The following is a 22,165-nucleotide window of genomic DNA, read 5'->3' as shown; positions in this document are numbered from 1 at the left end:
TCAGATCAGCGTGACACTGACAAACCGCAGCTAAGACCTGACGCGTACCGGAAGTCGCGCCCTAATGACGCGCTTCCTCTGAGTACACGCTACGCGCACTACTCGGCGCCCGCCCTTAGCACAGAGCTAGGGCAGGGGAGCGTGTGCCGGCAACCTCCGTGTCTGGCTCAGTACCTCTCTCCCCTGGACGCCGCCGTACAGCTACCCCATGGGGCCCGCATTCGGCATCAAGAGCTTATGCTCTCCCTCTCCACTGCATGAAGCCAAGGCAGCTGCAGGGAGCGACAGTCTCCGTTTTAAGGTGAGCTGGTGTCCACATGCATGCACTACCCGGAAAGGAAAAAAAGACACTGGTGTTCGGAGGAGGAGCCTTCTTATAGGATCCAGAGGTCTTTTTTTCCTTTCCAAAAGCACTACCCAGCAGGGAGAAACCCATTCATGATGGCTGCCATGGCGGGGGCAGAGGAAACTGGTATTTTTGTTGGCGGTGGCGTCAGCAAAAAGAGTATCGGAGTTGGGAGCATTGTCATGCAAGTCTCCCTTCCTTATATTTCATGATGATAGGGCTGTCCTTCGGACAGTACCCCAATTTTTACCAAAAGTAGTCTCTGCTTTTCATCTAAATCAGGAGATAGTTCTGCCTGTGTTTCAACCCCCAGAGGGTTCAAGGAAAAGGGACAAATTGAGGAATTTGGATGTTGTGCGCGCCTTGCGCGTTTATGTGGACAGAGTTAGGAGTGTCAGAAAGACTGATACTTTGCTAGTTTTGTATGATGTACACAAAATTGGTTGGCCTGCTTCTAAGCAGACCATTGCTAGGTGGTTGCGTTCTATAATTGCGTTTGCATATACTAAAGTTGGTAGGCCTGTGCCGGCCAGGATTAATGTGCATACCACTAGGTCAGTTGCCACCTCTTGGGCGGTTCGACATGGGGCAACAGCTGAGCAGGTTTGCAGGGCTGCCACTTGGTCATCTGTTCATACCTTTGCCAAATTCTATAGGTTCCATGAGTTCGCGTCGGAGGACGCATCATTCGGGCGAGCAGTGCTGAGAGCTGCAGACCTGAGCGTACCCACCCAAAGGACCGGCTCTGGAACGTCCCAATGTGAAGCTGTGTCACCAGGACCATTGAAAGAGAAAAAGGGATTTTTGTAAGAACTTACCGTTCGAATCCCTTTCTCTGATATGGTCCTGGTGACACAGCGATCCCTCCCTTACGCTCAGTAAGTATGCCAGGTTCATGATGTTTCATGTTATACATGGTTAAAAGTTATTTTTGAAAATGTGCATAATAGGATTTCTGTACTTACCGTAAATCCCTTTCTCCGAGTCCACAGGTATCACTGGAGCGTAGACAGTGGGGGATAGAAGGGCGACCTCAGGGAGCTAGGGCACTCTATTGTAAATTCAGTGTGGCCAACTCCTCCCCTTCTACTCCCCCCCCGGCAGTCTCAAGGATCGTGCCCAGAGGGAGCTGGAAGATAGAAACACACTTCCGAAGAGGAGGTAAAACTTTTAACCAACATTCATGCAGACATGGAAACTGAGTCAAGCAGTGATGAAATAACACAACACTGAACATAGTTAACCACACAAAAACTAGTTAGCAGGAAGAAACCCCAAACCAGGACTAGAAGGTCCTTCCTAGGTAAGTCGGCAACAGCGCCGAGGAGGGCGTCCAGTGACACCTGTGGACTCGGAGAAAGGGATTTACGGTAAGTACAGAAATCCTATTTTCTCCTTCCTCCACTAGGTGTCACTGGAGCGTAGACAGTGGGGACGCCCCAGAGCTCCCAACACGGGTGGGAAGGCGCTGAGAACCCCCAAGAACTGCTCGGCCAAACTGAGAAGCCGATGAAGCAAATGTGTCGAATCTATAGAACCTAACAAAGGTTCGCTTGCCCGACCACGTAGCAGCTCTGCAAAGCTGGTGGATGGACACCCCTCGAGCAGCCGCCCAAGAGGGTCCTACTGAACGCGTAGAATGCGCCGAAATGGAAGCCGGAGGAGTCTGAGCCGCTTTCACGTATGCTTGTCTTATAGTCAGCCGTATCCATCTGGCCAAAGTCTGTTTAGATGCAGGCCATCCCCGACGGATTGGATCATAGGTGACAAAGAGACAGTCCGATCTTCTAACTGAGGCTGTTCTGGCCACGTAAACTTTTAAGGCCCTCACCACGTCCAAAGATTCTGCTTGAGGATCTTCGGTAAATGCAGGAACTACGATAGGCTGGTTAAGGTGGAAGGAGGAAACCACCTTTGGAAGGAAGGATAAGGATGTACGAAGCTCGGCTCTATCTGAGTGAAATACCAAAAAAGGCGAGCGACATGAAAGGGCTCCCAGCTCTGAAACCCTTCTGGCTGAGGCCAAAGCTAGTAATAGAACCGTCTTCCAAGTGAGGTATTTGAGATCTACCTCTTCCAAAGGTTCAAAAACCGAGGAGCAAAGATAATCAAGGACCAAGTCTAAGTCCCATGGGGCCGTAGGAGGGCGAACCGGAGGCTGCAATCGTAAAACCCCCTGAAAGAAGGTTTGTACCTCAGGTAGCAGTGCTAGCCGTCTTTGAAAAAAAACGGATAAGGCGGACACCTGAACCTTCAGGGATCCCAGACGCAAACCTGCAGACAGCCCAGCCTGAAGGAATAAAAGAAGTCTGGCCTTTTTGAATGCCGTTGTGGAGACCCCGCGGCCTTCGCACCATGCCACATACGACCTCCAAATACGGTGGTAATGTCTTGATGTTACCTCTTTCCTTGCACTCATCATGGTCGGGATTACTGTTCTTGGAATCCCGGCTTGTCTTAAGATGGACCTTTCAGCAGCCACGCCGTCAAATGTAGCCGCTTTAAGTCTGGGAAGACGAAAGGGCCTTGACTGAGAAGATCTTCTTGTAACGGCAGAGGCCACGGCTCTTCTACCAGCAGGGTTGTGAGGCTGGTGTACCAAGCTCGCCGAGGCCAGTCCGGAGCAATTAGGAGGGCCAAGACCCTCTCCCTCCTTATGCGCTGTAGAATCTTGGGTATCAGCGGAAACGGAGGGAACAGGTATACAAAGCTGAATGGCCAAGGAGCCGTCAGGGCATCCACTCCCGCCGCTGCTGGGTCTCGAGTTCGTGCGAAGTACAACGGAAGCTGATGGTTGAGACGTGAAGCCATCAGGTCTACCTGAGGGCACCCCCATTTTCGAACCAGTCGCTGAAAAACCTGAGGATGAAGGCACCACTCTCCCTGGTGGACATCCTGCCGACTTAGGTAGTCGGCCTCCCAATTTTCCACTCCTGGAATGAAGATCGCTGAGATGGCCATCGCATGAACCTGAGCCCACACCAGGATTCGGGTCACTTCTTTCATGGCCGTCCGACTTCTTGTGCCGCCCTGTTTGTTTATATAGGCGACCGCGGTGGCATTGTCGGACTGAACCCGGACTAGTCGACCCTGAAGCAGGGATTGTGCTTGGATGAGAGCGTAATATATTGCTCTGAGTTCCAGGATATTGATGTGTAGGCTGGATTCCTGACAAGTCCAACGGCCCTGGAACTGATGGTCCAATGTCAGTGCTCCCCATCCTCGGAGACTTGCATCTGTTGTGATGACCGTCCAATTCCAAAGAGCGAAGCGTTTCCCCTCCCTGAGATTTGCTGAGTGAAGCCACCATGAAAGGGAGAGCCTCGCTCTCGGGGACAGGGTCACCAGACGTTGTAGGTGTAGGTGTGATCCTGACCATTGTCTTAAAAGATTTAGTTGAAATGGTCTTGACCTGAAGCGAGCATACTGGACTGCTTCGAAAGAAGCGGTCATCTTCCCCAGCAGACGCGTGCAGAGGAGTACTGAGACCTTCCTGTGCTGCAGTACTAGACGCACCGACTCCTGCAGTGATCTGATCTTGTCTTCCGGTAAGAAAACCCTCAGTTGTATCGTGTCCAGGATCAATCCCAAAAACTGCATCCTCTGCGATGGCTGCAGCTGGGACTTTTCGTAGTTTAGGATCCAGCCGTGTTCTACCAGTATCCTCTTGGTCAGGTTGATGTTTGTCAAAAGTTCCTCCTGAGAAGAGCCCTTCAGAAGGAGGTCGTCCAGATATGGTATTATCGTTACACCTTTGGAGCGAAGAATCTCCATCATTACGGCCATCACCTTGGTGAACACCCGAGGTGCCGAGGAGAGGCCAAAGGGCAGGGCTTGAAATTGCCAATGGTGTTCCAGAACTGCAAATCGCAGAAAAGCCTGGTGGGATGGGCAAATTGGAATGTGCAGGTAGGCGTCCCTGATATCCAGGGATACCAGGAACTCCCCCTGACTCAAACCTGCAATTACGGATTGAATGGATTCCATCTTGAATTTCAGAGGCTGTAGGTATGGATTCAGTTGTTTCAGGTTCAGGATGGGACGAGCCGATCCGTCCGGTTTCGGCACCAGAAACAGGGTAGAATAAAATCCCTGGTTCCTTTCCTCTGTCGGGACTGGGAGAATCACTTCCATCCTTTGAAGCTTGGCAATTGCCTCCCTCAAAAGGATTGCTCTTTCCGGAGAAGCTGGCCAACCTGTCTTGAAAAATCTCTGAGGAGGAGGAAACATGAATTTTATCTGGTAACCTTCTGACACCAGATCCCGTACCCAAGCATCCTGACAAGATTGAAGCCACGCATGCTTGAAGTGCCGCAAACGCGCTCCCACCTGGAGGGTCTCCTTCAGGGAGGGGAGACCGTCATGCCTGTTTAGGGGTGGACTTTGCCTCCTGCTGTACTGTGGCCATACCTCTTCCTCTGCCCCGAGTTCCCCTCTGGGCGACGGAAGCTCCTTTCGATCTACCGCGAAATCTGTTTTGGGGACGAAAGGACCTAAAAGTGTGACTCTGAAAGGCCTTACGAGGAGCAGGTGGAGCTGCTGAAGGGAGGAAAGAAGACTTACCCCCTGTTGCCAGGGAGATCCATTTGTCTAGTTCTGCTCCAAACAAGACTTCTCCCTTGAAGGGCAATGCTTCAACCGCCCGCTTGGACTCCGCATCTGCCTGCCATTGCCTAAGCCATAAAGCCCTGCGCGCAGAAATGGATAAGGCTGAAATACGTGCGGACATTTTACAAATGTCAGCCGAAGCCTCCATCAGGTAGTCAGAGGCCTCCCGTATGTGTTCAGCTAACCTATTAAGCTCGGCTGGATCTGGGTTGTCTTTTAAACCTTCAGAAATCTTGGAGGCCCAGACCCCCATTGCTTTGTTTACCCAGCATCCTACCTGCGCTGGTCTCTGTAAAACTCCTGCCGCAGAGAAAATAGACTTTAAAGTTAGTTCTAACTTACGGTCAGAAGCATCCTTCAGAGACGTGGCCCCAGGCACCGGCAATACCGTCTTCTTAGATAGACGAGTCACCGATGGGTCCACCACTGGAGGCGTTTCCACTTTCTTCCTACTATCTGCAGGGAGTGGATAAGAAACATAAAATTTTCTAGGAATTTGAAATTTTTTATCCGGATGATTCCAGGCCTGTGTAACAAAATCATCTAATTCCTCAGACTGAGGGAAGCTAGACGACTGTTTGGGCCTCTTCCCAAACAGAGAAGGCCTTGCTGGAGTCTCAGATGTATCAACATAATCCGTGGCTAACTTCACCATGGCAATCAAATCCTCTAAGCCATGTACCACAGGATCAGGGTCCGGTAGGACCGCCATCTGAGGATCCTGAATCTCAGGTGCTGCAGCACCAGAATTATAGTATTCTCCTTCCTCTAACTCAGGCATTTCGTCTGAATCAGTGCCAGAGTCATGAGTAAACGGCCTCCTTCCTTGTGAGAGAAGAGGGGGCAGTAAAGATGCCTGACCCTGCTCCGCAGAAGCCGCCGGGACAAGGGCTTTCGTTAACCCCTGTACAGCTGTGGCTAAAGAGATTTGTTGGTCTCTTGCCTGCTCTCTGTCTTTCTGTGAGGCAGAAAGTTCAGAAGCCAAGCGTGTCATTACCTCAGTAAGCTGAGAAGCCCATACCGGTGCTACCTGAGCTGTGGATGAGGAGGGGTTAACTGCACATTTCTCACAGAAAATAACTCCATCAGCAGAAGGAGTAAACTTCCCCTTACAGCCCTTACATTTGGTGTTCCCTCCTGCCATAATGAACAGAGATATAACACCACACTCACACACTTCCAACAGTAAGAATAAGGTTAGAAGTGAAACTGACAGGGGAGACAGCAGAGAAAGGGTTAAGAGCTGGCCCGGCCAAACTTGCCTTACAACAAAGGCACTGTAGCCTAACAAACTTTAGCACAGCCCAATCTGGCTCACCCTACTCTAACCCCCGCTGTGTACCTCACAGACTGGGTAGAGTATAAGCAGGACGGTCACCGGAGTCAGTTACTGCACAGCCTTCTCCTGCACGCTCTGCCTGAGGCGCCAAATGACTAAAAATGGCCGCCAGCAGCGCTGCAGGGGGCTGAACGGAGGCTCTGAGCCTTGCCTGGTTACCCCCCTTACTGAGGAGGGGTCTGCGCTAAGCCCCGCCTCCCGACTGCGCTCCGTGCCAGGGCTTCTAAACATAGAATAAACCCCTCTGCTATCCGCCGCTTTGTTTTACTGACCTCCTCCACTAACTGGAGAGAGGTCAGAATACTCACAGCCGTCCTGCTGGCCGGTCGGCGGAGCGGCTATGGAAGCGTCGCGCTGCCGCCATTTTCTCTATGGGGCGCGCGCGTCTTCACAGAGACTGTGGTCTCTTCAGCCGGGGACCCGGGCGCAGTGCTTTGTAGCGGCGGCCGGGTCCCCCCGGCAGCGCCCACGTAGCAGGCTGGCAGTGACAGCATACTGCCAGCCTGTCCTCTTGCTTTTTAACATAATAAACGCTACTAATGACAATTGCCCAGGAGCATCAGGAAACATGCCCAGCTCCCTTGGGCACGATCTAAGACTGCCGGGGGGGGGGAGTAGAAGGGGAGGAGTTGGCCACACTGAATTTACAATAGAGTGCCCTAGCTCCCTGAGGTCGCCCTTCTATCCCCCACTGTCTACGCTCCAGTGACACCTAGTGGAGGAAGGAGAAATAATATGTGCAGGCGTTTGTACTGAGTTAATGTATTCCAGTGGCTTTGAAAGATTGAACTGAAGAGTCTGGGATGCAGAAGGGAGGAGCCTACCCTCCAAAAGCTTTAGGATAGGTGCCTGGCTCCTACGGACCCTCCTACATCCCAATGTTGAGCTGTGTCACCAGGACCATATCAGAGAAAGGGATTCTTAAGTTCTTACAAAAATCCCTTGGTATTCAATAATGCAGCTGTACATATATGTAAGGGGAGCACTCAGGAATATCGCACCAGACACAGAAGTATTCCTACAAGGGGAACTCTGGGGTAACTATTAGTGTGGTGTATATATTCCCTATATTCTCTCACCAAGTGTCCCAGGAGAGTAATTATACTGTAACTGTCATTGGATGACGCTAGCTAAACTCAGCGACATATATAAAAGAAATACAGTGAAAATGTGATAATAGTGTTGTATCGTGTATTAACGTGAAGGTCCGATGTGTGTTTATTTTATAGGATATTAATATTGTTCAACTTAATTGTTGGGTGAGGGGTAAAATGAGGATCTCCTGACCGGAATAAGCTATGTGCCCGGTACCAAGGGATGGGACTCCTCAGAATAAAGGTGATTAATTCATTGCTACTCATGTATACCCATATAATTATATATGATTATATGTGTACATCTGGAAGGTATAACACATACATGCTGGTGTATTGTCAGTTCTGCTCCAGCAAATCATATCACAGTATCACTGGTGCTGGCGTATGGTAAAGTCATTGGATGCTGCTTAGCAACAGTAGATCATATGCTGCTTTCTGTTGTAATCAATCAGTGACGTATCCTATTCTGTAGTACTATGACCACACTGATATTCCCCAACCATGTACCCTATTTTTCGCTCTATAAAACCCACCTAGTTTTAAGAGGAAAACTGGAAAAAAATATTCTGAACCAAACAGTGTAATCAAATATTTAATATTGTATGCCCGCCCCACCCCCTCGCCTGGTACTTGTATGCCCGCCCCCCCTCCCCTGGTACTTGTATGCCCGCTCCCCCCTCCCCTTGTACTTGTATGCCTGCTCCCCCCCCTCCCCTGGTACTTGTATGCCTGCTCCCCCCCCTCCCCTGGTACTTGTATGCCTGCTCCCCCCCCTCCCCTGGTACTTGTATGCCTGCTCCCCCCCCTCCCCTGGTACTTGTTTGCCCGCTCCCCCCTACCCTGGTAATTGTATGCCCACCCCCCTCCACCGGTACTTGTCAGCTCACAGAGGTCTGGGCAATCCCTTTCTCCGATTCCATGGTGGGACAATGGAAACACCGGCGTATACATGTTGGTGTGTGGAGTCTGGCCCTTGATTGATATGAACATGGTTCCACATCCTCTATACCTCTCCTGACCTCAGTTAAGGTTACCCTGTCAGGACTCGGGTCTCTGGTGTTCCCGGCTGTGGCAGCAGTGGGCCAGTGGTGGACACTGGGAACTGGAACACTGGGGGTTAGAGGCAAGGACAGTTCATATGAGGATCACTGGCACTGCGGGCACAGCAAGGTGGGGGAGTTGACGAGACTCTGGTCAGAGGCGCGGAGTCTAACACTACCAATGGTTTTCACCAGGGACCCCCGCAAGGAGGTCTGGACTCCGCTGCGTTTGGCGGCGAGGTCACAGCCCTCTGACCTGAGTTCCCCACAGCTAACTGGCCAGTCACGGGAGAAGGACGGTGACTAGTGGCAGTGAGCTTGGAACTGGAGAACTTGGTCTTCGTTGTCATGGGAGGCCAGAGAGAAGATAGTGGTTTGGGAGCCAACACGGGCAGTTGACGGCCTGGGAACCGACATGGGCAGTTGACGGCCTGGGAGCTGCTGGAGAGTCCATCTGGCCTAGAAACCAGGAGGGTACGTCGGCCTGGGAGCCAATAGAAGGCACTGTCAGTCAGGGACCCGACATTCTTCAGCCTTGGTGCTGGTTGCAGAATCGATTTGGGAGTCGATGACAGCAGCACCGACCTGGGAGTCGATGACTGTGTCGGTCTGGGAACCGATGGTCCTGTGCTGCACTCGGGAAGCTGACTGTAAGCTGGGCGCTGGTGATAATAGAACAGCAGCTACAGCAGGTGGAATTAACCAGGCAGGGTGGTCGTAGCAGCCGCAGCAGGATGAGGATCACTGTAGCAGGTACTCAGGAGCCTTGGAGTCAGTCTCTGGGAAACTCTCAGGAGAATGATGAGTGAGGTTTAGAGTTGACACCTGTGTCGACTAGGGAGTCGAAGACGGTGATGGCCCTTTAAGACCAATAGCAAACTCTGCTGGGACATGCTGGAGTGCTCTATATCCTCTTCCCTTGGGAGCTGGAGATGGTAACAGCAAGGAAGGTAACCTGGCAGGTGGAGAGAGCCAGGGAGCTTTGGTAACAGCTAGTAGTAGCAGCAGCAGATTGCACAGAAAACCACAGGGACTCTGGACAGGAACCTGGAGCCTTGGAACGCCGACTTCTGAACACAGGGATCAGACTAGTTGTTCAAGGCCCTGAGCTGTTCTCAAGTGAATCCTTATATCTGTAGCTGGGGATTGGCTACTGCCTGCAGCAGCAATTAGGTCACAACCAGGAAGAGGGATTACTTGAATATACCTGGATCATGTGACCAGTGCTGAAGTCAGGTGATTAATCAAGGAGGAATGCAGAGCAGCTGCAGCAGCATGGACACAGACAAGCCTGGAAACATTGCAAATCAGGAAACAAATGTAAAACAAGTCAGGTTTGTGACATAACCAAGCCCAAGAAGAGACAGAGAGGAAAAAAGAAAAAAGGGAAGAAAGTAAAAGGAGACAGAACAAGACTTTGTAGACATAGCCGCAAACAACCAACAACTACCTCCACCACATAACAAACAGAATGTAACCATACACATGACGCACTGGGAGGGTGTCCACTGCCCCCCATGTAATCAGGGAAAGGGATTTTACTGGCAAGTGCAAAAACCAAGTTTTCAATTTCTGCCGCTGATGGACACTGGGGACATCCCAAAGATTCCGTCACCGGAGGGAGTGTGTAGGAGGTGAACAAATAACCCTGCGCCCAAAACTGCCCTACAGGTTCGCAAAGGTGCTGATATGGTAGAGCTTAGTAACTTGTGCAGGGGCAACTAGGTGCCACCCTACTGATACGCAGAGATCCCTGGAGACATGAACATGGAAGGCACCAGCTACCTCTGAGCAATGCGCACCTGTCAATGGCTGCACAAAGCACACAAATAGGACGATGTAGTACAAAGCGTCGACTGTCGTGTCGTCACAAATAATCACCAGGGAGAATACAAAGTAACATGCTTGCGGCCCACGGACTCAAGTGGCTCAGACAAAACAGGCTGCAAGAAATCAAGGCTCGTATTCAGGTCCCACAGAGTCATGGGAGGCTGCAGACTGAGGACCACCTGCATCAATGATGTCAATATACAAGACAAGGCGATGGTAAATGACCGCTCAGAAACCGGCACCTTCCAAGATCTTAGATGCAAACTTGTGACCAGACGTTGCTGAGGAATAAAAGAAGTCGGGAAAGACACAAGGAGGAAACTCGTCTCTCACACCAGGATACGTGTCCTGTCCTTATATAGTGACAATGCTGAGCACAGACTGGCTTTCCAGCCTTCAGCAATATCGGGATAAGAGCCTACTGATGTGACCAAACTCAGAACTTATACTGGAGAACCCTGGTTCTGTGGTTACTAAAGCCCAGCTCCAGATCATAAGTGGTTGGCCAGAACCTGAGCCAAGAGCCAGATGGAGATGAAACGCATCACACCCGAAAAAGAAGGGTCAAATGAAGGCCCATGGAATGGCGTTAAAAGAAAACATACCCATATGGACTAAAGATGCCTAATCACACACCTAGGGACTGGACGGCCAGGATATCGCCTAGCAGGGAAAAGTCACTCTCTGTAAGGACGGGCTGACAATCCAGCCCCGGGATATAAGTGAACCCTGGGAAACAAGGCTTTAAAAATAACAGATGTGAGTCCGCCTCTGAAGAATCAGTAGCCAATGCCAAGGATATAGCTAGGAGACCAATAGGAAGCGGGAGTGGGCGGGTACTTAGGGTACCAGATAGGTCTCCTGGCAAAAAGCCCCCACTACCTGGAGATTCAGGAGAATTCAACATTGTCCTCTGGAACAGGATCCTATCTATAGCGGTGGAATAAAGTAACCGGCCTTAAGTCTTAGTACATCTGTATTTAGGTTAAACATCCCAGCTACAACGGGCAGAATTCCCCATGCAATCACATAGGTGGCTGGAGTGCCGGTACACACAGCTCCGCCCATATATATCACACGGTGAGCACCTGCTGGGCACACGTATGATAGCCTTATACTGACCGCCTTTATGGCGTTCCAACAGCACTTTGTGGAATTTGCTTGGAATTTAATTCACCGATAAAATGAGGAAACTGAAATGATTCCAGAGGACGCCATACAGACAGTAGAACATGTGACTACTCTCTGTAATATGTGATTACTACTCACCTGTGCTGGGATCTGTAGGGATCTCCTCCTCCTTAACTGGCCGATCCCTCATCGCACACGTCTCTTCTTCTCCCTCCAGAGCTTCTTCTTTAATATTAGTCAGATCTTCACCCTGAAAAACCCACAAATATAAAAAAATGCGTCAAATCTTGACAGAGAACCCTCTGAGGAAGCCTCAAACTGATGGTGAAATGCGTTCAGCAAACTCCCTACCACCCACAGAAGCTTGTACTTACTCAGTCTGCACTCTGATTATATTATATTATCCAACTATTATCTATACTTTTATCTAATTACATCTTCTTTTACTTTGTATTCATTATTTCTGTCCCATTACCTACTTATGAACACACACATGCACAATAATCCCCAGCAATCTCTCTATCCCACAGGTCTCCACCAGCTCAGTGTATAACACACAGTCTACAGATTATACAGTTATAAGTCACTTTGGTATATTGGCAAGACCCTAAATCCCACCTACCTGTACCTGATCCTCCTGTGGGGTCATGTGAGTCTCCTCTGTACAGCGCTGGGAATACAGAGGAGGGGGACATCTCTCTGGGGTATCTCTGTTACTGGGCCCATCTGTAGGAGACACACAGTGACTGAGGACATGGTATATATGTGATTATCCTGGGAATACAGAGGACGGGGACATCTCTCTGGGGTATCTCTGTTACTGGCCCATCTGTAGGAGACACACAGTGACTGAGGACATGGTATATATGTGATTATCCTGGGAATACAGAGGACGGGGACATCTCTCTGGGGTATCTGTGTTACTGGACCCATCTGTAGGAGACACGCAGTGACTGAGGACATGGTATATATGTGATTATCCTGGGAATACAGAGGACGGGGACATCTCTCTGGGGTAGCTCTGTTACTGGGCCCATCTGTAGGAGACACACAGTGACTGAGGACATGGTATATATGTGTGACTATCCTGGGAATACAGAGGACGGGGACATCTCTCTAGGGTATTCCTGTTACTGGCCCCATCTGTAGGAGACACACAGTGACTGAGGACATTGTATATATGTGATTATCCTGGTAATACAGAGGACGGGGACATCTCTCTGGGGTATCTCTGTTACTGGGCCCATCTGTAGGAGACACACAGTGACTGAGGACATGGTATATATGTGATTATCCTGGGAATACAGAGGACGGGGACATCTCTCTGGGGTATCTCTGTTACTGGCCCATCTGTAGGAGACACACAGTGACTGAGGACATGGTATATATGTGTGACTATCCTGGGAATACAGAGGACGGGGACATCTCTCTGGGGTATCTGTGTTACTGGGCCCATCTGTAGGAGACACGCAGTGACTGAGGACATGGTATATATGTGATTATCCTGGGAATACAGAGGACGGGGACATCTCTCTGGGGTATCTCTGTTACTGGGCCCATCTGTAGGAGACACACAGTGACTGAGGACATGGTATATATGTGTGACTATCCTGGGAATACAGAGGACGGGGACATCTCTCTAGGGTATTCCTGTTACTGGCCCCATCTGTAGGAGACACACAGTGATTGAGGACATGGTATATATGTGATTATCCTGGTAATACAGAGGACGGGGACATCTCTCTGGGGTATCTCTGTTACTGGGCCCATCTGTAGGAGACACACAGTGACTGAGGACATGGTATATATGTGATTATCCTGGTAATACAGAGGACAGGGACATCTCTCTGGGGTATCTCTGTTACTGGGCCCATCTGTAGGAGACACACAGTGACTGAGGACATGGTATATATGTGTGACTATCCTGGGAATACAGAGGACGGGGACATCTCTCTGGGGTATCTGTGTTACTGGGCCCATCTGTAGGAGACACGCAGTGACTGAGGACATGGTATATATATGTGATTATCCTGGGAATACAGAGGACGGGGACATCTATCTGGGGGATCTCTGTTACTGGGCCCATTTGTAGGAGACACACAGTGACTGAGGACATGGTATATATGTGATTATATAGGGGACCACCATACCTGCTTTCCCCTAGGGATTTCCTCTTCCTTACACTGCTGATTACCTGGTACATACATCTCTTCTTCTCCCTCTGTCTCTTCTGCCTTAATATCAGTCACATCCATCTCTTCTTCTAACTCTGTATCTTCTTCCTTAATATCAGTCACACCCGTCTCTTCTTCTCCTTCTGTATCTTCTACCTTAATATCAGTCACATCCGTCTCTTCTTCTCCTTCTGTATCTTCTGCCCTAATGGTAATCATGTGGTTTTCATCCTATATAAAGCAGCAATAAAATACACTTTGCAATTCAGTAAAAGATTATATAATACAAATATTTGGACGTATTCTGATTCTCTACAGATCATATAGTGAAAGTCACTTTGGTATATAGAGAAGACCACAAATCCCACCTACCTGATCCTCCTGTGGGGTCCTGTGAGTCTCCTCTGTACAGTCCTGGTAATACAGAGAACGGGGACATCTCTCTGGGGTATCTCTGTTACTGGGCCCATCTGTAGGAGACACACAGTGACTGAGGACATGGTATATATGTGATTATCCTGGAAATACAGAGGACGGGGACATCTCTCTGGGGTATCTCTGTTACTGGGCACATCTGTAGGAGACACGCAGTGACTGAGGACATGGTATATATGTGATTATCCTGGGAATACAGAGGACGGGGACATCTCTCTGGGGTATCTCTGTTACTGGGCCATCTGTAGGAGACACGCAGTGACTGAGTACATGGTATATATGTGATTATCCTGGGAATACAGAGGACGGGGACATCTCTCTGGGGTATCTCCGTTACTGGCCCCATCTGTAGAAGACACGCAGTGACTGAGTACATGGTATATATGTGATTATCCTGGGAATACAGAGGACGGGGACATCTCTCTGGGGTATCTCCGTTACTGGCCCCATCTGTAGAAGACACGCAGTGACTGAGGACATGGTATATATGTGATTATCCTGGGAATACAGAGGACGGGGACATCTCTCTGGGGTAGCTCTGTTACTGGCCCCATCTGTAGGAGACACGTAGTGACTGAGGACGTGGTATATATGTGATTATCCTGGGAATACAGAGGACGGGGACATCTCTCTGGGGTATTCCTGTTACTGGGCCCATCTGTAGGAGACACTCAGTGACTGAGGACATTGTATATATGTGATTATCCTGGGAATACAGAGGACGGGGACATCTCTCTGGGGTATCTCTGTTACTGGGCCCATCTGTAGGACACACGCAGTGACTGTGGACATGGTATATATGTGATTATCCTGGGAATACAGAGGACAGGGACATCTCTCTGGGGTATCTCTGTTACTGGGCCCATCTGTAGGAGACACACAGTGACTGAGGACATGGTATATATGTGATTATCCTGGGAAAACAGAGGACGGGGACATCTCTCTGGGGTATCTCTGTTACTGGTCCCATCTGTAGGAGACACACAGTTACCGAGGACATGGTATATATGTGATTATCCTGAGAATACAGAGGAAGGGGACATCTCTCTGGGGTATTCCTGTTACTGGCCCATCTGTAGGAGACACGCAGTGACCGAGGACATGGTATATATGTGATTATCCTGGGAATACAGAGGACGGGGACATCTCTCTGGGGTATTCCTGTTACTGGGCCCATCTGTAGGAGACACGCAGTGACTGAGGACATGGTATATATGTGTGACTATCCTGGGAATACAGAGGACGGGGACATCTCTCTGGGGTATCTCTGTTACTGGGCCCATCTGTAGGAGACACACAGTGACTGAGGACATGGTATATATGTGTGACTATCCTGGGAATACAGAGGACGGGGACATCTCTCTAGGGTATCTCTGTTACTGGGCCCATCTGTAGGAGACACGCAGTGACTGAGAACATAGTATATATGTGATTATCCTGGTAATACAGAGGACGGGGACATCTCTCTGGGGTATCTCTGTTACTGGGCCCATCTGTAGGAGACACACAGTGACTGAGGACATGGTATATATGTGATTATCCTGGTAATACAGAGGATGGGGACATCTCTCTGGGGTATCTCTGTTACTGGGCCCATCTGTAGGAGACACACAGTGACTGAGGACATGGTATATATGTGTGACTATCCTGGGTATACAGAGGACGGGGACATCTCTCTGGGGTATCTCTGTTACTGGGCCCATCTGTAGGAGACACGCAGTGACTGAGAACATGGTATATATGTGATTATCCTGGTAATACAGAGGACGGGGACATCTCTCTGGGGTATCTGTGTTACTGGACCCATCTGTAGGAGACACGCAGTGACTGAGGACATGGTATACAGGTGATTAACCTGGGAATAGAGGACGGGGACATCTCTCTGGGGTATCTCTGTTACTGGGCCCATCTGTAGGAGACACACAGTGACTGAGGACATGGTATATATGTGATTATCCTGGGAATAAAGAGGACGGGGACATCTCTCTGGGGTATCTCTGTTACTGGGCCCATCTGTAGGAGACACGCAGTGACTGAGGACATTGTATATATGTGATTATCCTGGGAATACAGAGGACGGGGACATCTCTCTGGGGTATTCCTGTTACTGGGCCCATCTGTAGGAGACACACAGTGACTGAGGACATTGTATATATGTGATTATCCTGGGAATACAGAGGACGGGGACATCTCTCTGGGGTATTCCTGTTACTGGCCCCATCAGTAGGAGACACGCAGTGACTGAGGACATGGTATATATGTGATTATCCTGGGAATACAGAGGACGGGGTCATCTCTCTGGGGTATCTGTTACTGGGCCCATCTGTAGGAGACACACAGTGACTGAGGACATGGTATATATGTTATTATCCTGGGAATACAGAGGACGGGGACATCTCTCTGGGGTATCTCTGTTACTGGCCCCATCTGTAGGAGACACGCAGTGACTGGGGACATTGTGTATATGTGATTATCCTGGGAATACAGAGGACATCTCTCTGGGGTATCTCTGTTACTGGCCCATCTGTAGGAGACACGCAGTGACTGAGAACATGGTATATATGTGATTATCCTGGGAATACAGAGGACGGGGACATCTCTCTGGGGTATCTCTGTTACTGGCCCCATCTGTAGGAGACACGCAGTGACTGGGGACATTGTGTATATGTGATTATCCTGGGAATACAGAGGACTGGGACATCTCTCTGGGATATTCCTGTTACTGGGCCCATCTGTAGGAGACACACAGTGACTGAGGACATGGTATATATGTGATTATCCTGGGAATACAGAGGGCGGGGACATCTCTCTGGGGTATCTCTGTTACTGGGCCCATCTGTAGGAGACACACAGTGACTGAGGACATGGTATATATGTGATTATCCTGGGAATACAGAGGACGGGGACATCTCTCTGGGGTATCTCTGTTACTGGGACCATCTGTAGGAGACACACAGTGACTGAGGACATGGTATATATGTGATTATCCTGGGAATACAGAGGACGGGGACATCTCTCTGGGGTATCTCTGTTACTGGGCCCATCTGTAGGAGACACGCAGTGACTGAGGACATGGTATATATGTGATTATCCTGGTAATACAGAGGATGGGGACATCTCTCTGGGGTATCTCTGTTACTGGGCCCATCAGTAGGAGACACGCAGTGACTGAGGACATGGTATATATGTGATTATCCTGGGAATACAGGGGACGGGGACATCTCTCTGGGGTATTCCTGTTACTGGGCCCATCTGTAGGAGACACACAGTGACTGAGGACATGGTATATATGTGATTATCCTGGTAATACAGAGGATGGGGACATCTCTCTGGGGTATCTCTGTTACTGGGCCCATCAGTAGGAGACACGCAGTGACTGAGGACATGGTATATATGTGATTATCCTGGGAATACAGAGGACGGGGACATCTCTCTGGGGTATCTCTGTTACTGGGCCCATCTGTAGGAGACATGCAGTGACTGAGGACATGGTATATATGTGATTATCATGGGAATACAGAGGACGGGGACATCTCTCTGGGGTATCTCTGTTACTAGGCCCATCTGTAGGAGACACACAGTGACTCAGGACATGGTATATATGTGATTATCCTGGGAAAACAGAGGACGGGGACATCTCTCTGGGGTATCTGTTACTGGGCCCATCTGTAGGAGACACACAGTGACTGAGGACATGGTATATATGTTATTATCCTGGGAATACAGAGGACGGGGACATCTCTCTGGGGTATCTCTGTTACTGGCCCATCTGTAGGAGACACGCAGTGACTGAGAACATGGTATATATGTGATTATCCTGGGAATACAGAGGACGGGGACATCTCTCTGGGGTATCTCTGTTACTGGCCCCATCTGTAGGAGACACGCAGTGACTGGGGACATGGTATATATGTGATTATCCTGGGAATACATAGGACGGGGACATCTCTCTGGGGTATCTCTTACTGGCCGATCTGTAGGAGACACACAGTGACTGAGGACATTGTGTATATGTGATTATCCTGGGAATACAGAGGACTGGGACATCTCTCTGGGATATTCCTGATACTGGGCCCATCTGTAGGAGACACACAGTGACTGAGGACATGGTATATATGTGATTATCCTGGGAATACAGAGGACGGGGACATCTCTCTGGGGTATCTCTGTTACTGGGACCATCTGTAGGAGACACACAGTGACTGAGGACATGGTATATATGTGATTATCCTGGGAATACAGAGGACGGGGACATCTCTCTGGGGTATCTCTGTTACTGGGCCCATCTGTAGGAGACACGCAGTGACTGAGGACATGGTATATATGTGATTATCATGTAATGTGTGTATGTAGGTGGCTGTCAGTACCGCTCCCCACTAAAGTCTCCTCTCACCCATTGATGTGAGGGGCCGGTAATTCTCCATCATCCCGTCCTTGTGTAACTCCCAGGTGCTCTGGAAATTCTTCTTATGATTCAGCGGGTGCGCAGCGTGACAGAGGGACAAGTGCAGGCGTATGTCCTCTGTGTGTGCAGGCGTATGTCCCCTGTGTGTGCAGGCAAAAGAAAACACCGTTAAGATCCAACTCAATTTACTGACACAGATGTTTTGTTGTCCAGGCAGAGTCCTTCCACCGCCAGGGCCAATCTCTGTTCTTCTGCCGGGGGCCATACACACAGAACGATGATATATCGCTGGTACACACTGGCTGATGGTCTGTCAATATATATCGTCCATTTCATCAAAATGGACAATATATCGCCCAGTATGTATGCACCTTAACTCTCAGGGGGCCAGATGTACTAAGCTTTATAAAAAGTGATAAAATGGAGAATGATAAAGTGCCAAAAAGCTCCTGTCATGTTGCGGCCCATTTTAAAAAAATGACAGTAAGGAGCTGGTTGGTTGGTGGTTTATCACTTTAAGGCTTAGTAACATCTCGCCCTTGGTCTGCTCTCCCTGCTCCTGGCTGTTTCTTTTATAGGTCTCCTGGTCTAGGGACCTCCTCTGCCCCTCAGCTCCTTGCAAATGATTGGCTCCTAGGGCCCCAGCAACAGGATTAGGCACTAGTGGTGGGACCTAGGTTTAGGCTGCAGGGAGGGGGGGGCAGTATGGGGACCTAGGGTTAGGCTGCAGGGAGGGGGGGCAGTATGGGGACCTAGGGTTAGGCTGCAGGGGGGGGGCAGTATTAGGCACTAGTGGGGGGACTTAAGGTTAGGCTGCAGGGAAGGGGGGGGGGGCTGGATTAGCCACTAGTGGTGGCACCTAGGGTTAGGCTGCGGGGAGAGAGAGGGGCAGGATTAGGCACGAGTGGGGGGACCTAGGGTTAGGCTGCAAGGAGGGAGAGGGGCAGGATTAGGCACTAGTGGGGGGTCATAGGGTTAGGCTGCAGGGAGGGGGGGCAGGGTTAGGCACTAGTGGTGGGTCCTAGGGTTAGGCTGCAGGGAGGGGGGGCAGGGTTAGGCACTAGTGGTGGGTCCTAGGGTTAGGCTGCAGGGAGAGGGGGCAGGGTTAGCCACTAGTGGTGGGACCTAGGGTTAGGCTGCGGGGAGAGAGAGGGGCAGGATTAGGCACGAGTGGGGGGACCTAGGGTTAGGCTGCGGGGAGGGAGAGGGGCAGGATTAGGCACTAGTGGTGGGTCCTAGGGTTAGGCTGCAGGGAGGGGGGGCAGGGTTAGGCACTAGTGGTGGGACCTAGGGTTAGGCTGCAGGGAGGGGATGGCAGGGTTAGGCTGCAGGGAGGGGGGGGGGGGGGGCTGGATTAGCCACTAGTGGTGGGACCTAGGGTTAGGCTGCAGGGAGGGAGGTAAAAACCGGACTAGACTCCGGACCGCCGGACAGGACATCAAAATCTGCAGTCCGGAGCTTATAGGGTCCAGTCCGGGGGGTGTCCTGTTCGGTAGGTGTCTTGTCCGGGGGGGGGGGGGGGGTCCCTGTGATAGCTATCATCAGGGACATGGGGAGGGAGATTACAGCCTCCCCCTGTGGTCCGGACCGTCCGTTTTTTGCTACATGCCCGGACCATACAGGGAGACTTTATTCTACCCCTCCTTCTCCTCCTCTAACTGGTGACAGGTGTCACAGGCAGAACCCCCAGACAGGACACCCCCCCGGACCGGACGCTACAAGCTCCAAAATGCAGAGTTTGATGTCTGGTCCGGCGGGCCGGGGGTTTTGTCCTGGTCCGGTTTTTACCCATACCCGGGGGGACCTAGGGTTAAGCTGCAGGGAGGGGGAAGGATTAGTCACTAGTAATGGGAAATGTATAAGGCTGCAAAATGTTCAAGTTACAAAATGTAACACTGTATAGCAGCCATCGGGATGTGTATATGATGTACCGCGGCCGGGAATAGGCCTATGTATATCATTACATACACCCCCCTCCCAATAATCGGGGCCCAATATCGGAATTACACTGCTGCACACCCGGTCACCCTCAATAGAACACCCTACTTACGTCCGGACCAAAGGAATGAATACAAAGCCACCAGGAACGGCACCGCTGGTCCCGGAGAGAAGCTGAGCAGTGCACGCTGCGAGCGGGAAGCCAGGTGGAACGCAGGGAGGCAGGAAGAAGACTGGATATAGGAAGTCAGTTGGAACGCACAGGCCGGAAGTCGGGAGTAGCTTCCTCTTCCGGGGCGAGAGAGGTGGTCACGGCTGCAGTGCAGGGGCAGGACAGCGGCTAATTAGTGAAAAGGATCTTTAATGATGTCACCCCCCCCCCCCCCCATGTGACCGGCTGTCCTCATCAGGGGGAGGAGTCTGAAGATCAGTAGCATTTCAAGTATCAGGTACACACACTCACCCGCGACCCCCCTCCCCTACTCTCACCCGCGGCACCCCTTCTCTCCCAACCTTCATTCAGGACTCGGAGTAGGGTAGCAGCTAGATTCCCTTCGTGGAAAGGAGGTTTGATGACGTCACGGCCATGTGACTGCTGTCGTCATCAGGGGAGGAGTCAGCACGCAGCACAGTTTTCCCGCTGCAGGAAACAGGCAGCACGTTCGTGTCGTGAGTCCCACAGCGGCGTCAGGTACAGTTTCCCGGGGGTTTATTACACGTTTACACTCTTCTCCCCCCATCTATGCCCCTGGTGTGTTAGATGGGTGGAGGGGGAGAGAGTGCACTGCTGCGTGGTTTGGAAGGGAAGGGGGGACTGTGTCCCCCGTCTGACGTCCCCTGTGTGCCGCCGGGGATTTAGGAGTCCCCCGGGAGCCGTCCCCCTGCATGCTGTCCCAATGCTTGTCAGCCCCCCGCCCGCTGTCTTCCCTGCGTGTATGCTGACCGGTCCCTGTTCCAGAGCTGCCGCATAAGTAATGAGCGGGGGACCCAGCTCGCAGTACTCATGCGGCTGTCAGTGCCGCTATCCCGGCAGCTCTGGAACAGGGACCGGTGAGCATACACGCAGGTATGCAGGGAGGACAGCGGGCGGGGGACTGGCTGCTTCTCCGGGCTTCTTGCAGGGACACCCTCCCGCTCCCCCCTCAGACAGCCTGACCCGGCGGCTGTGTCCCCGTCACTCCCTACTTCAGACTGGGTCTCGGGGTGCACACATCCCCTGTACCTGCAGCCGCTGCCTGCTCTCCGCCAGCTGCCATGTATTGATCCGTGCTGCCCTCCATGCAGCCCCCCTGCCGCCCTCCATGCAGCCCCCCCTGCCGCCCTCCATGCAGCCCCCCTGCCGCCCTCAATGCAGCCGCCCTCCATGCAGCCCCCCCTGCCGCCCTCCATGCAGCCCCCCTGCCGCCCTCCATGCAGCCCCCCTGCCGCCCTCCATGCAGCCCCCCTGCCGCCCTCCATGCAGCCCCCCTGCCGCCCTCCATGCAGCCCCCCTGCCGCCCTCCATGCAGCCCTCCATGCAGCCCGCCTGCTGCCCCCGCCTGCTGCCCCCTCCTGCTGCCCCCACCTGCACCCTCCTGCTGCACCCTCCTGCTGCCCCCTCCTGCTGCCCCCACCTGCACCCTCCTGCTGCCCCCACCTGCACTCTCCTGCTGCCCCCACCTGCACCCCCCTGCTGCCCTCTTGCACCCCCTGCTGCCCTCTTGCACCCCCTGCTGCCCTCTTGCACCCCCTGCTGCCCACCTGCACCCTTCTGCTGCCCACATGCACCCTCCGTCACCCCCTGCTGCCTTTATGCACCCCCTGCCACCCTCCATGCTGCCCC

The 22,165-nt window shown here is 51.5% G+C and overlaps 2 protein-coding genes across 2 annotated transcripts in view; one reads left to right on the top strand and one right to left on the bottom strand.

Annotated features, from left to right (window-relative positions):
* Nucleotides 1–20,728, bottom strand: part of LOC146010008 (uncharacterized) — a 114,617-nt gene extending 93,889 nt beyond the window's left edge. The window contains exons 1-4 of the mRNA XM_083150767.1: nucleotides 20,456–20,728; nucleotides 18,394–18,545; nucleotides 13,938–14,035; nucleotides 13,586–13,796 (exon numbers count right to left, since the gene is read on the bottom strand). Of these exons, the coding sequence (XP_083006893.1) occupies nucleotides 13,586–13,796; nucleotides 13,938–14,035; nucleotides 18,394–18,427 (343 nt within the window). The 5' untranslated portion in view covers nucleotides 18,428–18,545; nucleotides 20,456–20,728. The remainder of the gene's footprint in view (nucleotides 1–13,585; nucleotides 13,797–13,937; nucleotides 14,036–18,393; nucleotides 18,546–20,455) is intronic.
* LOC146010015 (uncharacterized) overlaps nucleotides 20,635–22,165 on the top strand; it is a 161,300-nt gene continuing 159,769 nt past the window's right edge. Inside the window, exon 1 of the mRNA XM_083150785.1 lies at nucleotides 20,635–20,792. The gene's annotated coding sequence lies outside the window, so the exon portion shown is untranslated. The remainder of the gene's footprint in view (nucleotides 20,793–22,165) is intronic.

This window comes from Crinia signifera, chromosome 6, assembly GCF_055691185.1.
Source record: "Crinia signifera chromosome 6, ASM5569118v1, whole genome shotgun sequence".
Classification (NCBI taxonomy): domain Eukaryota; kingdom Metazoa; phylum Chordata; class Amphibia; order Anura; family Myobatrachidae; genus Crinia; species Crinia signifera.
Note: the sequence above shows the minus strand (reverse complement) of the source record. Positions and strands in the feature narration are given on the sequence as shown.